Source organism: Crinia signifera, chromosome 2, assembly GCF_055691185.1.
Source record: "Crinia signifera chromosome 2, ASM5569118v1, whole genome shotgun sequence".
Taxonomy (NCBI): Eukaryota; Metazoa; Chordata; class Amphibia; order Anura; family Myobatrachidae; genus Crinia; species Crinia signifera.
In genome coordinates this window covers 286044437-286062615 of record NC_139218.1, presented here as the reverse complement: position 1 = coordinate 286062615, position 18179 = coordinate 286044437, and the positions used below count along the sequence as shown (strand labels likewise).

At 43.6% G+C, this 18179-nt stretch overlaps 1 protein-coding gene across 1 annotated transcript in view; it reads right to left on the bottom strand.

Annotated features, from left to right (window-relative positions):
- ABCC4 (ATP binding cassette subfamily C member 4 (PEL blood group)) overlaps positions 1 to 18179 on the bottom strand; it is a 256979-nt gene that overhangs the window by 106056 nt on the left and 132744 nt on the right. Inside the window, exon 20 of the mRNA XM_083168791.1 lies at positions 8643 to 8722. Coding sequence (XP_083024917.1) covers positions 8643 to 8722 — 80 coding nt within the window. The remainder of the gene's footprint in view (positions 1 to 8642; positions 8723 to 18179) is intronic.

Genomic DNA, 18179 nt, shown 5'->3' with positions numbered 1-18179 from the left:
ACAGATTATTTTAGCTCGACGAAGCGAGATCTCGGGTATTCAATGTGCCAATCAAGCGAGACCACTCCCATCGAGGTTGTAACAATGTTGCGAGTTGTGGGCGTCACTTTTTCCCGTTTCCCGGCTCGACATCTTCTATATAAATCCCTGTGCTGCTCGCCACGTGTGTGCGAGCGAGTTTGAGGAGGAAGTGTATGCTGTACGTGGGTGTAGCAGAAATATTGCTTGCATTTTGCTGCGGAAGAAGCGTTAGGTAAGTGTTAATTAATCTGTGTAAATAATACACTGTGTAGTTTGACTTAGGGCATATAGACATTACAATGAGATTTCAGTAATTCGAATGCACTCTGCATTATTTACATCAAACAGTCCTTCTTCATAGAAATTGAAGAAGGTCAGCTTTCACTACATTGCAAAAATTGCAACCAAGATTGTCAGTAATCAGCCAGCAAGAATAAAGTTATGACCCCTTCCTAAAATGATTTTAGACACTCTTAACAAGTAGTTCACAAAATAGATAACAATAGTAGACTATTACATATAGGTATATATCACAAATCTGTTATACGGACCAAAATAAATACATAATATTAAAATCACGCCACACAAGCCTGGCGAGACTTGCAAGACGAGAACTGGTGAAACTGACGTCGAGAAAACCAAAAACAGAAAAGATTGCATAGGTTACGAGAAAAGTCGACGAAAATGTGTGGACAAAATGCTCGATAATGCGAGCTTTTGTGCCCTCGACAGTCGACCAAATCGAAAAAATATGAAAAACGGGACAATAAAAAAATCGAGAAAAAATGCAGATTGAATAATCGAGGACGAGAAACCTAAGGATTCTGGGCGAGATAACATAAAAACTCGCGATTTCACAAAACTCGACAGACATTGAATATCCCTATAAGTGTCTGCAAGTGGAAAAGCAGTACCTGTAGTATTCTGGTAACAGTAAATTAATCTTGCTAGTTCACAATGTGTGGGGGAGACTGGGGGACCCTGTGAGGGGTTCCCTGAGTTCTCCTCTTAGGAGTGATTTTATTAAAATATAACTTTTAATCGAATACCTTAAAAATTGGACTAGACAGACATATAACTAAACTTGGACAAACATCCATAAATGACATGAAAGAGAGACAGTATACGTTCGTTAGTCTCCGTGGATAAAGATCTGGTGCCGTCACCCCTTTGTGAATTTCAAAGAGGAATTTTGATGACGGTAAGTATCAATCTGACTCATCCATACAGAGAGGATAATTTCACTGTGTATTTCCCCACGTTTCAACTAAAGGCAGGGTGATATGCCTAACTGGCAGTCTCGTATAATTTATATTTACAACAATTTATTTTGCAACATAGAACACTATGATCCTATTGGTTGCCACAAAGGACATATACATACACGATTTACTGTCCTAATACAGATATAGAAGTCACACTTAATAGTGAAGTTTTACAGAATGCATACATTTAATACCAGTCTACCTGCAATTTCATGGTGCTCTCATATTCATTGCACCCAGTATCTGGTATAGGCATTTATCATGTTACATTCCAATAGTGCAGCGAGTCAGTAATATCATAGCAGCTGGGATAATTCTGAGGGGTATATGTCTAAGGTAGCCAGAAGTTTAATTCTGGTCCTAATGTGGGTAGTGGTAGGGTTCCAGAGATAGGGGTTAGAGGTAAAAGTGATAGGGGGTAGAGTAATCTGAAAGTTCCTATGAGGGTGGTGTGAGGTGTTCCCAGACCTACTTTATATACCTTCAACAGACAGGCAGTGAGATCTGGTCAGTCCAGGGAAGGTCCCCCTTCCCGTCTGGCAGGTCCCGCTAGTCTTGTGGTCAGCTTCCACCAAAATAATTTAGTGGGCTTTGTAGGTATTGTGGGGGAGCACCTCCCCTCTAGGTCTCAGAGAAGTGGTAGTTGGCTCTGGGGGCCCTTGCGTGACAGGCGGCTGCTGCCCAGCTATATATACCATGTGACCAGAGTGGAATTAGTACATAGAATTATCTGAAGAGGTCCCCCTTCTCCAGAAGATGTTTTCAACACAGCTGGCAGGCTGCCACCAGTTTATTTTAGGTGGGCCCTTTAGGTATTGCGGGTGAGCGGGCCTGTGTGCACAGCAAAGGGATTCCTAGATAGGGAGCCAGTAAATATGGGTACTGCTGCCCGGTACCATCCCAGTGTTCCCCTGTTAAGAACAATTCCAGTGCAAGGAAACACTTTGGGATAGAAGCTGGGTGAGTGGCCCCAGAAGTGATGAGGGGAGAGATAGTGCTGGTATAGTATGCTGCTGTCCTCCACTTGTGACTTGCTACAGAGGTGGGGGATGAGCGATACTAACAGATTGAATCCAGCCGAGACAGAAAGAAGTAGGTAAAGGAAAAAACTGATATAATTTAAAGGTGACTGTTGAGTAGGTATATTAATGTTTAGGGAACCAGTAACCCTCTGATCTGTTGCTACCCTGTCTTAGTAGTGCCTAGACAGTTCAATGTGCCAGCTATTGCTATTTGTAAGGATATCTGAAATAGCGCTAATGCGCCTGTGGCTCTATAGTACCTGAGCCAGGCTAATCGGCTACTGCCGGCAGGTATATGCGAGAGTGTCTAAATGTGTACTGTGGGGCTCGTGATGCCCGGGCAGCTAACTGCTGCTGCGGGAGATATGCTGCTCTGTATAGAGGTGCCGGATCTGGGCTGTGCGGCTGCTGCCGGCTAAGGTCTGAGTAGATACCTCTGAGCCTGCTGTCGTACTATTATGCCCAGGCAGCTGGACGCTGCTGCGGGAGGTACGCTGCGAGTGTCTAAATGTGTACTGTGGGGCTCGTGATGCCCGGGCAGCTAACTGCTGCTGCGGGAGATATGCTGCTCTGTGTAGGGGTGCCTGATCTGGGCTGTGCGGCTGCTGCCGGCTAAGGTCTGAGCAGATACCTCTGAGCCTGCTGTCATACTAGTATGCCCAGGCAGCTGGACGCTGCTGTGGGAGGTACGCTGCTCTAAGTTGCGATGCCTAGTGGAGCGTAAGCTCCTGAGCTAGGCTGTGCGGCTGCTGCCGGTTAGGGATCTAGAGAAATACCTCAGAGCGCGCTGGTGCGCTCGTAGTACCCGGACAGATCCGGACGGCTGCTGACTGCTGCTGCGGGGAACGCGCTGTGTTGGCGTCACTCCACTAACACCACCAACGATCGTTTCACCTTAAACCAAGGCTTCTTCAGGGGGAGTGTGTGTGTGTGCAGGTAAGTTAATGCCGCCTATTTAATCTCTATACTGGTTAAGTGTGATTGGTTGCTTTCCCAGTGTTTGGACGTTATTGGTCCAGTCACTAGCTACCAGCGTTCAGTTACCTGTATCAGGTGTGGGTAATTATGTCCAGCTGATTGGATCCAGCCTGTTATTAAAGGAAAATCGGCTGGATTGGATAGGAGAGAAAAGAAACAGAGAGACAGAAAGGAGAGAGGTAAAACTCGAGAGAGACGAGGTATTGAGGAGCACAGTGTATTGATAGAAATGAGGATTTTTGGATGTTCACACACCGCTATGTCCCCATAAATATTGGATATATTACTGGTCATAACTCCATTTAAAAAGAGGGAAACGAGAACAAATTTTTGGGAAAATGTAACAGTCTTGAATATTTGAGGAAGTGGGATTACTGGATGTTCACACACCGCTGAATCCCCATGAATATTAAATATATTGCAGATCATGGATTGAGACTCCATTTAAAAAGGGGAAGAGGGGAACAATATAGGGAAAATGTAGCATTGCTGAACAAGTGGTACCCGGGGAAGAGATACTCCAAGCGTAGTGGCGAGATGATTAAGACTTATCAGGGGAGACTGCTAGATCCCACCTACCTCTGCTAACAATGCAAGAGTGTAATGTACGGGGTTAGCAGAGGTAGGTGGGATCTAGCAGTCTCCCCTGATAAGTCTTAATCATCTCGCCACTACGCTTGGGGTATCTCTTCCCCTGTTACCACTTGTTCAGCAATGCTACATTTTCCCTATATTGTTCCCCTCTTCCCCTTTTTAAATAGAGTCTCAATCCATGACCTGCAATATATTTAATATTCATGGGGATTCAGCGGTGTGTGAACATCCAGTAATCCCACTTCCTCAAATATTCAAGAATGTTACATTTTCCCAAAAATTTGTTCTCGTTTCCCTCTTTTTAAATGGAGTTATGACCAGTAATATATCCAATATTTATGGGGAAATAGCGGTGTGTGAACATCCAAAAATCCTCATTTCTATCAATACACTGTGCTCCTCAATACCTCGTCTCTCTCTCGTTTTACCTCTCTCCTTTCTGTCTCTCTGTTTCTTTTCTCTCATATCCAATCCAGCCGATTTTCCTTTAACAACAGGCTGGATCCAATCAGCTGGACATAATTACCCACACCTGATACAGGTAACTGAACGCTGGTAGCTAGTGGCTGGACCAATAACGTCCAAACACTGGGAAAGCAACCAATCACACTTAACCAGTATAGAGGTTAAATAGGCGGCATTAACTTACCTGCACACACACACACTCACCCTGAAGAAGCCTTGGTTAAAGGTGAAACGATCGTTGGTGGTGTTAGTGGAGTGACGCCAACACAGCGCGTTGCCCGCAGCAGCAGTCAGCAGCCGTCCGGATCTGTCCGGGTACTACGAGCGCACCAGCGCGCTCTGAGGTATTTCTCTAGATCCCTAACCAGCAGCAGCCGCACAGCCTAGCTCAGGAGCTTACGCTCCACTAGGCATCGCAACTTAGAGCAGCGTACCTCCCGCAACAGCGTCCAGCTGCCTGGGCATACTAGTACGACAGCAGGCTCAGAGGTATCTGCTCAGACCTTAGCCGGCAGCAGCCGCACAGCCCAGATCAGGCACCCCTACACAGAGCAGCATATCTCCCGCAGCAGCAGTTAGCTGCCCGGGCATCACGAGCCCCACAGTACACATTTAGACACTCGCAGCGTACCTCCCGCAGCAGCGTCCAGCTGCCTGGGCATAATAGTACGACAGCAGGCTCAGAGGTATCTACTCAGACCTTAGCCGGCAGCAGCCGCACAGCCCAGATCCGGCACCCCTATACAGAGCAGCATATCTCCCGCAGCAGCAGTTAGCTGCCCGGGCATCACGAGCCCCACAGTACACATTTAGACACTCTCGCATATACCTGCCGGCAGTAGCCGATTAGCCTGGCTCAGGTACTATAGAGCCACAGGCGCATTAGCGCTATTTCAGATATCCTTACAAATAGCAATAGCTGGCACATTGAACTGTCTAGGCACTACTAAGACAGGGTCGCAACAGATCAGAGGGTTACTGGTTCCCTAAACATTAATATACCTACTCAACAGTCACCTTTAAATTATATCAGTTTTTTCCTTTACCTACTTCTTTCTGTCTCGGCTGGATTCAATCTGTTAGTATCGCTCATCCCCCACCTCTGTAGCAAGTCACAAGTGGAGGACAGCAGCATACTATACCAGCACTATCTCTCCCCTCATCACTTCTGGGGCCACTCACCCAGCTTCTATCCCAAAGTGTTTCCTTGCACTGGAATTGTTCTTAACAGGGGAACACTGGGATGGTACCGGGCAGCAGTACCCTTATTTACTGGCTCCCTATCTAGGAATCCCCTTGCTGTGCACACAGGCCCGCTCACCCGCAATACCTAAAGGGCCCACCTAAAATAAACTGGTGGCAGCCTGCCAGCTGTGTTGAAAACATCTTCTGGAGAAGGGGGACCTCTTCAGATAATTCTATGTACTAATTCCACTCTGGTCACATGGTATATATAGCTGGGCAGCAGCCGCCTGTCACGCAAGGGCCCCCAGAGCCAACTACCACTTCTCTGAGACCTAGAGGGGAGGTGCTTCCCCACAATACCTACAAAGCCCACTAAATTATTTTGGTGGAAGCTGACCACAGGACTAGAGGGACCTGCCAGACGGGAAGGGGGACCTTCCCTGGACTGACCAGATCTCACTGCCTGTCTGTTGAAGGTATATAAAGTAGGTCTGGGAACACCTCACACCACCCTCATAGGAACTTTCAGATTACTCTACCCCCTATCACTTTTACCTCTAACCCCTATCTCTGGAACCCTACCACTACCCACATTAGGACCAGAATTAAACTTCTGGCTACCTTAGACATATACCCCTCAGAATTATCCCAGCTGCTATGATATTACTGACTCGCTGCACTATTGGAATGTAACATGATAAATGCCTATACCAGATACTGGGTGCAATGAATATGAGAGCACCATGAAATTGCAGGTAGACTGGTATTAAATGTATGCATTCTGCAAAACTTCACTATTTAGTGTGACTTCTATATCTGTATTAGGACAGTAAATCGTGTATGTATACGTCCTCCGTGGCAACCAATAGGATCATAGTGTTCTATGTTGCAAAATAAATTGTTGTAAATATAAATTATACGAGACTGCCAGTTAGGCATATCACCCTGCCTTTAGTTGAAACGTGGGGAAATACACAGTGAAATTATCCTCTCTGTACGGATGAGTCAGATTGATACTTACCGTCATCAAAATTCCTCTTTGAAATTCACAAAGGGGTGACGGCACCAGATCTTTATCCATGGAGTCTAACGAACGTATACTGTCTCTCTTTCATGTCATTTATGTATGTGTGTCCAAGTTTAGTTATATGTCTGTCTAGTCCAATTTTTAAGGTATTCGATTAAAAGTTATATTTTAATAAAATCACTCCTAAGAGGAGAACTCAGGGAACCCCAGTCTCCCCCACACATTGTGAACTAGCAAGATTAATTTACTGTTACCAGAATACTACAGGTACTGCTTTTCCACTTGCAGACACTTTCTCTCATTTTGAGAGGCGCCAATCTGCAAACTTACTATTCAACTGACAGGTGAAATAGTGTGTACCCCGACATACTTTATACTTATCTCTATGACCAAATCAACATACGTAGAGATTACCTTGCGTAATCTGTAGTAAAAGAGTGCCCCAAAAAACAGAGAGTCTTCCCCTCCTTTTCTCTACAACTATAGCCACTCTCTTGGGTGCACCTCCACACTCCAACCAACAGAGGATATTCCTCATGATGTACATCAGTTATTGTGGAACATTTATATTATCATAGGTCATCATTTTTTGTAATACCTACTTGTGCACCGGTCGCCATCCCCCCTCCCCTTTTCCCTCTAAAAAGTGATGTTCTGAACTAATCAACAATTCCTGGATATGTTTAGATGCAGTTATTGTTGTCTGATTTGGTTCTCTTTATCTAATTTTAGGATGTGTGAAGTATTTCTAGGTCAAATTTCAGCAGAAATATAGAAAATTTTAAAGGGTCCACAAACTTCCAGGCACCAATGTAGAGAAAAGTCTAGAACATTGCTCATGAGAGGCCAGCGCCCCATCTTGGTTAAAGGCTAAAGGGCTATTGGGCCAGCCAGCATGATTTCCTGCCTCGCTGTACTGACAGCCAATGGCAGCCGCCCTATAGCTATATAGGGGATCTGCCTAGACTGTTCAGTGTCAGTGCAAAAAGGTATTTTGAGCCGATCACTTGTGGAGACTCCTGGCTTCATTCAGGTCAGCTGCATGTCCTCAGCTCAGCCTGTCCTTCGCCATGGTTCCTGGGATGCCATACTGCATCATGGCCTCTTCTGACCATCCTAGTCCATTCCACACGGTTCTGTGGACCAGACTGCATCACAGTACCATCCAGCCACCAGCAATTCTGCACATCTTCTTTGTTCATCTTCTTCTTCTTCGTTCATCAAAACCAAATTCAATTATCTTTAAGTCATCCCCATTCTTCAAACTGGATTCAATTATGTTCTCGTCATCCCCATTCTAACTAAATTCAATCATCTTCACGTCATCACCATTCTTCTAACCAGATCTAATTATTATCACCTCTTCTCCGTTCTTCAAACCCGGACCTAAGCATCTTGTCATCAATCCTCGTCTTCTCCAGTTTCTCCATCCGGATCCAGCTATCACCACTATTACGTCTTCCTAAGCCCTACACAAAAACTTATTGCATACATTCTTAGTTAACATATTAACTTTTCTCAATGATGTTATTTGGGATCAGCCTGTTATGTTTTCTCCCATTGATGAAAAAGTCCATCATTAAACATGCTTGTTTTAACCCTGCATTCCCTAGTCCGAGTGTAGTTCCTGAACATTAATTCACACTAATTCAGGGCTGGGCAACACCGGCCCTCCAGATGTTGATGAACTACACATCCCAGCATGCCTTGCATCAGTTTCAGCATGGCCACATAGCAAAACTAATGCAAAGCATCCTGGGATGTATAGTTCATTAACATCTGGAGGGCCGGTGTTGCCCAGCCCTGCACTAATTCATCCAAATCCACACCTGTAATAGGAGGGGAGACAGGCACATTCTTCCCAGGAAGCCATCTGCATTATCAGTGTTGGGATTCTGACTACGGGGATTTCATTACCAATCAGTTTCAAACATATAGGTCCACACAAAACAAGCTCTAAAAGTATATACATCACCCTCACTTTACAGTATATTCAAATTATTCACCTTACTTTAAATACAGAACTGCTGGTGTTCATGCAGTAATTAATAACATGTGTGTCAATAGTTCTGTAATGCTCATTACCTGCAGGAAGTCCAAAAATGTAAAAGGCAACAAGTCATCCACGTGTCCAATGTCTTTGGAAAAACGGTTCAGGATCCTTCCTAAATTAAAAAGAAATATAAATAGAATGTAATGCTTCCCAGTTAGCTTTATCTTCAACAAGAAATGTGTTATCTGTCAATTGGAAAGTTATCCAAAGTGGAAGCATCAGGGGCTCTTTGTATTGGCTTATAGGCAGCTGGTGAGTAAATGAATCATCTACAGTAAAGAAATGAAATAAACTTAAATTACATGTTCCTATTTTCCTCTCTTACCATGCTTCTGTAAAAAGCCAGTCTAGGTGCAGCAAGCATGTAAAATGCAATACAGAGCAGTGTAGTTAATTTACTGCATGTGCTGAAGTTTGAGTACTAGAGGCAAGAAAAAAATAATACCAGTAAGAGCTCATCTTATGAGTCACTGCACAGATAATGCAAATACAGCTAGCACAATTCCTATAATTCTGTTTGCAATGCTAGTGCTCAGAGAGACTATAGACAAGCAATAACCGCCTCTTGGGGCACAGAATGTAATCCTGTGTGGGCAAGTGGCAGATGGAATCTGGATGTGCAGCAGATTAAGAAAGGCTTCCATATTGGGGAGTAACATTCTTCCTAATTTGAATTGTGAAATGATCTGTGAAGCTAAACAGCTTTGCACTTGAGGTACAAGTGAGAAAAGGGAGGGTGGTATGATACCACTGCTTAGGGGTGGGTACTCTTTATACAAAATATACCTAATTCACTAACTCAACGCCAATTCGCCTTCACCAGCTGGTGTGTATGGATACAAACTGATGCTTAAATTAAAACCGTCAAACGTATTTACAGTTGTAGCTTTTAGTTTGTTACATCATTAAGGGACATACATTTAAAGTGATATAGAAATAATTACCACTAAATAAACAACACTGGGGCATATGTATTAAGCCTTAACAAGAGATAAATGCAAGGGTGATAAAGAGAGATAAACGTCCAGCCAATCAGCTCCTTACTGACTTTTTTCAAACACAGCCTGTAACATTGCAGTTAGCAGGTGATTGACTGGACATTTATCTCTCTTTATCACCCTTGCATTTATCTCTTGTTCAGGCTTAATACATCTGCCCCATTGTCCTTTTTTGTCCCCAAACCTGTCCCAAATTGTGTCAAAAAACATAGCCAGTAAAATTCTACAGGGCTGGAATATTTGAAGACAAAGTTTATCTATATAAGCCAATTTTGAACAAATTACTTGAAATACAATGTATAATTGAGCACATGTATATTCAAATTATTTTGTAAGATTATTTTTAAATTTAGAAAAAAAAATTGTAAAGAAAATTAAACCATTATAAATGTAAGGAATGTGTTTTAGCTTACAATAATATAAGCAGTCCTCTACTCCCATACTATAAACTACTGTATATTGATATTAGAGGTTATTAAGCAGTTCCATTATTATATCCAAAACATTCTATACTGGTTACAAAATTTAGAGTGCACTTAAATATATACTGTATAAGAATTTACTATAAAGGCAGATATAGAGAAAGGCTGCATCCATCGGTAGACTCTGCTCGCCTCTCTTACTAATTGCTGTGACCGGGACAGTTGGAGAAGCATTATAAAAGGTCTACTCAAGAAGCACAACAGTAACTTCAAGACCATGAAGTTAGAGAATTGAAACTGTTCTTTACTGTCTAACAATTAATCTTTAGGAGTCCCAACAACAAAACAATCATCTTGGGTTAGGCACATACTTGAAAAATAACAATTATGGTACTCTTTACCTAGAAGGGCGCCAGCGATTGAAATCGCGGGCGTCGGGGGTAAAAATCGCGGTCATCGCGGTCATCGCGGGTAAATCGGGATGGCCGCGATGACCGCGATTTTCCCATAGGGAACAATGTTAAAAAGGCTGATTGACCGCGATTTTACTGTTAAATGCCTCAATAGACCCGATTTGGCCATAGGAATCAATGTTAAATGGGCCCAAATAGGCACAATTAACCCTTAAATGTCCCCCCCCAATTTTTAACGCCACCCCACGATCCACGCCAACCCGAAGCGTGGCGAGCGCAGCGAGCCCGCGAGGGGCGGCGGTACGCGTCCTCCGACCTTTTCATGCCCTACTATCCACTAGGGCGTGGAGTGAGAATAGAATAGTGTGGCGAGCGCAGCGAGCCACCGAGCCCGAAGCGTGGCGAGCGCAGCGAGGTAGACGCGTCCCCTCGCGGGCTTCACAGGTGTCGGCGTCGCCACGGACACCTGTGAAGCCCGCGAGGGGACGCGTATAACTGTGAAGGTATCCGCGTCCCCTCGCGGGGCTCGCTGCGCTCGCCACACTATTATATTCTCACTCCACGCCCTAGTGGATAGTAGGGCATGAAAAGGTCGGAGGACGCGTACCGCCGCCCCTCGCGGGCTCGCTGCGCTCGCCACGCTTCGGGTTGGCGTGGATCGTGGGGTGGCGTTAAAAATTGGGGGGGACATTTAAGGGTTAATGGGCTCTGTGGCCCATTTAACATTGATTCCTATGGCCAAATCGGGTCCATTGAGCCATTTAACAGTAAAATCGGGTCCATCGCGCCTTTTAACATTGATTCCTATGGTAAATCGGGAGCATCGCGTCGCGGGCACATTTATGGCCGGCCGCGACGCGACCGACACGATTTCCATGTTTAACATGGGTTTCAATGGGAAATCGCGGGCATCGCCTCGGTCGCGGTCAGACATAAATGTACCCGCGATGACCGCGACGGGCGCCCAACTAAGTAAAGAGTACCACAATTATTTTCAGTTTAGTGAAGAAATAGTAAAAGGCACATTTATGGAGACAGCAGAATTATTATTCCAGGGCATTAAAAACAAGTTGGCTATGGTTTTAGAATGGTATTAGAAAATATTAAATTCCAACAATCCTGCCCCTAAAGGAGAAATCAAGAAGGGATGACCTTTTTTCGGGCATTGATGGACTTCTAAAAGGTTACGCCGCTGATAGAGCACCTGCTCTTACTGGCTAGACCAGTTGCTGCCTTAATTTTTGACTTTCTGAATGATCATTATTCACCAATATTCCTGTGACAAAATTCTGTATACGCAAGATGTCCCTCAAAGATTTATGGTTCTCTTCCAAATCAAAAACTTTCTGTTCTTCAGACATGTGGAATACAAGCAGTTGAAAGATGAAGTGTAGCCGCTAGATTTCTAACTAAGCTCACAGCTTTACTGAAGGAATTGTACATAGAATGTTGCTGAAATGATTAGCTCTGAGACTTACAGAAACTGCAGTGTTTTCATCTGCAGCAGTATCAACAACACGAAAGATCGGATGCCGGAGTTAGACCACTAGAAAAAGACTATACACAGCTTGTCCTTTTTAGATATAGAACAGATACCAGTGATTACAATTTACAGATACAGTTAGATCCTTGTATATTTGGACACTGACACAAGTTGTGATTTTAGCTGTTTACTAAAACAAATGTAAGTTATATGAATAAGTTTTTAAAGTTTTTTTTTTTTTTGCAATGGGCAAATCAGTCATCTGACTGATTTGATGTGCTCACTTGAGCACATCAAGCCTATCATAAAAAATGTACCCAAGACTCTGGACCAAGTGTGGTATGAAAAGTCAATACTCCGAGTCTTGGGCAAGTTTCTAATGACAGGATTGTCACAATATAGTGTCAGTGGAATTTGTAGACTTGGCAAAGTACGTTCTGATTCCTCCCTGTAAGCAGACAGCCAACTGCTTAGTATTTTCTTAGGTAACAAGGCTGACTCAGGTGCGTGCAACCAAAAAAATGCTGCTGTTGGTTTGTTCCAAGCAGGCACAAAAACTACAGAAATGATTTTCATTAAAACTGCATAGTTTTGTGGTGGAAACTCCTAGAAACTACATGCACTTTATTTCATCTCAATTTAACAAGTTGAAGCTAAACAATAACAAAAATAAAATGTATTGGCAATGCAAGAGATAGAGATTTGTGGTTTTCCGAACATCACATGTGATCCTTGAAGGCCCAACAGGGTGGATGTTTATAATCTCAGCATATATCCCATGGATCATATTTTGTAAACAAATTATAAAGTACTAGTAATATTGGACCACATTCACATCTGGTTGTAGATGGCAGTCTAAATACCATTTGAGGGCTGGTAGGGAGATTCAACTGCTTCATTTGGTCGCCCCCAGTTTCAGACTCTTTGTTATTGCTGCGACGACCGGCTAGCATGACCCCACGTGTCATGAGACACATCAATGGTGTTGCAGATGATCCGATACTATGCCTCCTGCTGTGTTACCATATATTAGTGCTATACTTGTAAGCAGAAGCTACAGCAACTTTAACCACATCTGAATCAGGCCTATAATGTGTAATATTTAAAGTTGATAAATTATTGTTTGAAACTTGTTTGTTTTGTTGCATCATTTTCTTAATATTTGAATCTATATAGAATTATTCTGGTAATTTATTGAAAGGATTTATGTTCCACACAATCTCTGAGTTATATGTGTTCTTGATTTATTCTGAGTTAATATACTGTAAAGCTGGGTACGCACTACACGATCTGCTGAACAGATATTGGGGTTCTCCCGGACTAACTATATATATTGTGATCTGTTCAGTTAGCTGCTGCTCAAATGGAGGGATGACACCATAAGCTGTCTTGACAAAGGGTCGTTTGGGACTCGAAACGTCGACTATGCTTGATGATTTTAATTGATATGGATTAAAGGATTGCTTTTTAACAGTTGAAGAAGTCTGGTGAGTGCGCTCTGTTGTATCAACAACCCATTTGGATAGATATGGCACGCTTAGGAGGACTTTGCTGTGACCTGAGTTTATACATGCACACCAGCAGTTGTCACCAAGGAGTTTTGTGAGTGCTACTTGATACCTTGGAGATTATATATATATATATATATATATATTACAAAATTAACAATATCGCTTACTGATGTCACCCAGCCCCCTGCTACACATGCAATCGTTGATGATATAGTCAAATTTGACTGCAAAAACAGACACCTGGGGGGCAGATAATGACCGACGGGAGCGCTAACAATATAGTGCATACACACCAGACTATATGCACTCGAATTGGTACTTGTGTAGTTTCACGGCGGCCGGTACGTAGTAAGTGTAGCATCCCTGTCAGAATCAGCGTAGTGTTCCCGCGGCTTGCTTAATTAGTTAGCGTATTCAATGGAGCGTGTTACCGTGGCCGTACGCGGCTAGACAGAGCTTACGTAGTTATCGTAGTCAGTCAGCGCTTATTAAATTGTGTGGGAACCATTGACCATTTTAACCTGCCTGACATGACAGGTGTGAATGTGTTCCTGAAACACCCTCACTATGCACGACAGCCCGATATGTGGCGAACACCAGAGGGGACGCGATACGCATCCTCCCAACTTGTTCATACCCACACTATCCACATTGGCGTGGAGTTGATCTTATAAAGTGTAGCGAGCCATCGAGTCCAAAGCGTGGTGGAATATACGTCAAGTAAGCGTAGCAAAATATACGTCAAGTAATCAGCGTCCGCTCGCCTCGCTGCGCTCGCCAAAACTTTAGAGTATCAACTCAACGCCGATGTGGCTAGTGGGGGTATGAACAAGTCGGGAGGATGCGTACCGCGTCCCCTCGTGGGGCTCGCTACGCTTCGGGCTGGCGTGGACAGTGGGGGTTTCAAATGGAGTATGCAACATAGAGCACTTGCAAATGCATCCTTTATTGTGCATGAGACGCAATTGCACACCGCACCCCCCCCCCTTGTGCAGGAGACGCATGCGCTACCTAACCCCTAACCCTGTGCAATAGTTACTGAGACGCTCCTGCGTCTCAGACAGATTAAGCGCCTCTCCGCCGGCGTCCGCCAGCACAAGGAATCTGCAGGTTACCGGCGCTGTGTGAGAGGTGCTCACTAGGCACGCCAGGGACAGAGCTGCAGCTCCCTCGGACAGTACAGTGACTAGCTGCCTGACGGGGACACTACGCTGACTACGCAGGGCTGCCGCAGAGTCACTATGCCAACTACGCTAGGCAGCCATTGGGCTACGCTGACAACGTAGCTAAGCCTACACTAAAAATGTAGCATAGCCTTCCGCCGTGAAACTACACAGGTGCCATCGAATTTACTATATCTAAGTTACTTTAACATTCAATTTTTGCATATTTGAAAAAAAAAATAGACAATATTTCACAATGAACATAACATGTGGATTACTCTGGGAAACATTGATTTTCTTAATGGCCTTGAAGCTTGACTGACATTAGGCTCTAAATAAAGTCAAGTGTAGACAATTCTGGGGGACAATACATTGATCCTTATAACATCTCAGAGTGTTGTTCCTGGCACAGCATGGCTGCGTTATGCAGCATACTGCAGTGTTATCGTGATGGCAGTGATGTACATGCATTGCGGCATACCGCTGCACACGCATTGCTAGCAATCTCCCATTCACTTCACTGGGGCGGTGGTCACATGTATACATGGACTCCCATAGAATTGAATGCATAGCGTAGTAACTGTTTAAAGCAGGCCACACAACTACAGAACTTGGGCTGGCTGGAATAGAAATCTGGGACTAAATGACAATTGACCATAACCTCCCAAATACCAGAAAATGGAAATACACAGTTGTTCAGACAAATTCTTTCAAACAGATTTAACAAACTGGTCTGAATGACATTTTTTGTCTGTTTTTTGGCATTCGGAAGCAAAAGGACCTTGTCATTTGCTCCCATACATTACCAGATTTTCTTTCCAACCAGTCAAGTAGTTGGCTGGTTGGAAAGATAATATATGGGTAGGCGGCAGCTGCAGTCATTAAAGTTTTGTAATACTCTGAAAAATCTGAAAAATCTGATATTACGGCTTGTAAATTGGTCAGTTTTGTAAAACAGACCCACATATCTCTACAAATTAACTGTAGTGGGGTATACAGTAAGTGGCAGAACAGTGGTGGGCCAGATTGCCATCAATTAATCATGGGGAGGTATAATATGCTATGGAGTTATGTGGTGGCAGTAGTAGACAATGGAAATATTGTCCAAGAGTGATGAATAATAGATACAACAAATCCTAGAATTTAACATTAAAATAATCAAGTTAAAAAAGGACGGATATCTCAGCAAGAAACTGACCCAAAACATCGCTCACGATCAGCCCTACTCACTTGCATGCATGCACATCTATGAAAACTGTACAGCACTGGAGATGCCAGAATATACGTTCCTTAAGAAGTCCAATCTAGTACAGAGTAACGAAGGAAACATAAAAAAGGAACACCAAAAGGAGATAAATTTAATAAAAATCAAGTGCTGATCAGGATATTTCTTCAGGGCAGTGGAATTACTAATTAAATGCCACAAACTTGAGGATAGAGCTTAACTCTTCAGAATGTAATTTACAGTTGTACCTATCAGAAATGTTCTGGGATTAAAAAGGATACCCGTGGAGGGAGGATTCATTTTAAAAGAAAGACAGATGTGATTAGGCCTTTAGAGCATTTTAACTATATTCAAATGAACATTAGCCGCTAAATGAAATTGCATTTCAGATATTTTTCATCTTCTGATAAGCAAAAGATCAAACACAAGTGTTACCAAATCCAAAATCCCAATGCATAGACAAACAAATTGTAATGTTGAATGAATATGATATAAACACCTAAAACCTGCTGTAGGCCTTCCAACATTCTATGCAGATCTCGGTTATATGCAGATATATGCATCAACACTGCTGTGTGTATGTGTAATTATATATAGATATATATAGATATATATCTATATATATCTATATATAATCTTTGTCCTCTTCCCGAATAATACGTGGAATCCGTTCAAGATAAAAGTTCTTTATGGGTTTCAATAAAGAACTCTTATCTTGAACGGATTCCACGTATTATTCGGGAAGGGGACAAAGAATTGTCAACTGAAATTGGGGTCTCATTCAGTAAATTATTATATGATTGACTAGGTGGTACTAAGCCCAGCGCTCTCCGATAAATTATTTTTCTTGTACTTGTTGTTAGACTCTCACTAACAGGGGAGCCTTATCGGAGTAGCAGCTAATATCAAAATCCTTTAGCGAAAATCGAGGACCATATTGTATTTTTATATATATATATATCTTGATCTTGAAAACGGTATTAAAACCGAAACGTTGATCTGACTAGTTCAATTTGGTTGTCTGCTTATTGCAAGTCCTACGAGTGCCGGGAAACCCACCATCTCTACCTATATATATATATATAGATATATCTATATATAGATATATCTATATATTGATATATAGATATATCTATATATATATATATATATATATACATACACATATATATATAAATACACACACACACACATATATTTCTTTATTTTATATATATATATATATATATATATATATATATCATTGCCCATAACTGTCACTCAGTGTGTGTATAACATTGGGCGGAGTCATACACACAATTGCTATATACATACATACATACTGTAAGTGCCTGTTTAACACAAATGTAGGGCCCGTGACGTCACTGCTGTAGGCGCACCTTTCTGCCGAACAGGGGCGTGCCACTGGATCGAGGTAAGCTGCCCTCCCACCACCCCCGCCACCACCCCACCCGTGGAGCGATTCTACGGTGGCCGCATCCCCCCCGCCCCCGCTGGAGTGGGTGAGCGGAGGAACCCCCCCTTGCACTGGCCCTGTCTGCAGGAGCCCTGGCAACCATGACAGCACTGCCCGGAGGTGGGGAAAGCCTGTGACACCCTTAACTTCGAGTGAATAGTGTGAATCAGATTTTCAGTGAAAAAGATTCACCGCAGGGAGTGAAAACAGCCTGATTCGCCGGAAACCGCCCCCGCTGGTGCGGGTGAGCGCGCAGGATACCACCTCCTTGCACTGCCACTGTCTGCAGGAGCCCCAGCACACATGACAGCACTACCTGTCTGCAGGAGCCACTCGCACAGGAGAGCTGCCCATCGCAGGAGACCCGAAGATGGGAAGAGCCCATGACACCTTTTTTCTCTCCTGTCTACTCTCTCCCCCACCCCTCTCGCCCTTGCGGTCTCTCCAAATTTTCTCTTCCCCTGCTCCCTCTCTCTCCTCTCTCTCTCTTACGTGTCACAGAGGACACCATTAAATAGACAATTTATCTGCTGCTGTTGCCCCCTGGACACCAGGGAGTAAAAAACAGCGCTACTTATGTATTATCTGGGCTCCCATGTTAAATGCACCCCATTTTTTCATACCCCTACTATCCAACTACGCATGGAGTTGATTTTATATAGTGCCCGAAGCGTGGCGAGCCCCGTGAGGGGACGCGGTCTCATAAGAAAAACGGGAGCCCAGATATTACATAAGTACCAAAACAACATAGAAATAGATAATGTGCAGCATCAGCACTTATTAACCACTTGCTGCATAGTGGAAGGGGGGGGAGGGGTGGTCAGCTTTGCCTAGGGTCCCTAGATGACTTGCACCGGCCCTGCATGCACCCTCATCTGCTGCTGCCTCAGGATGTGGG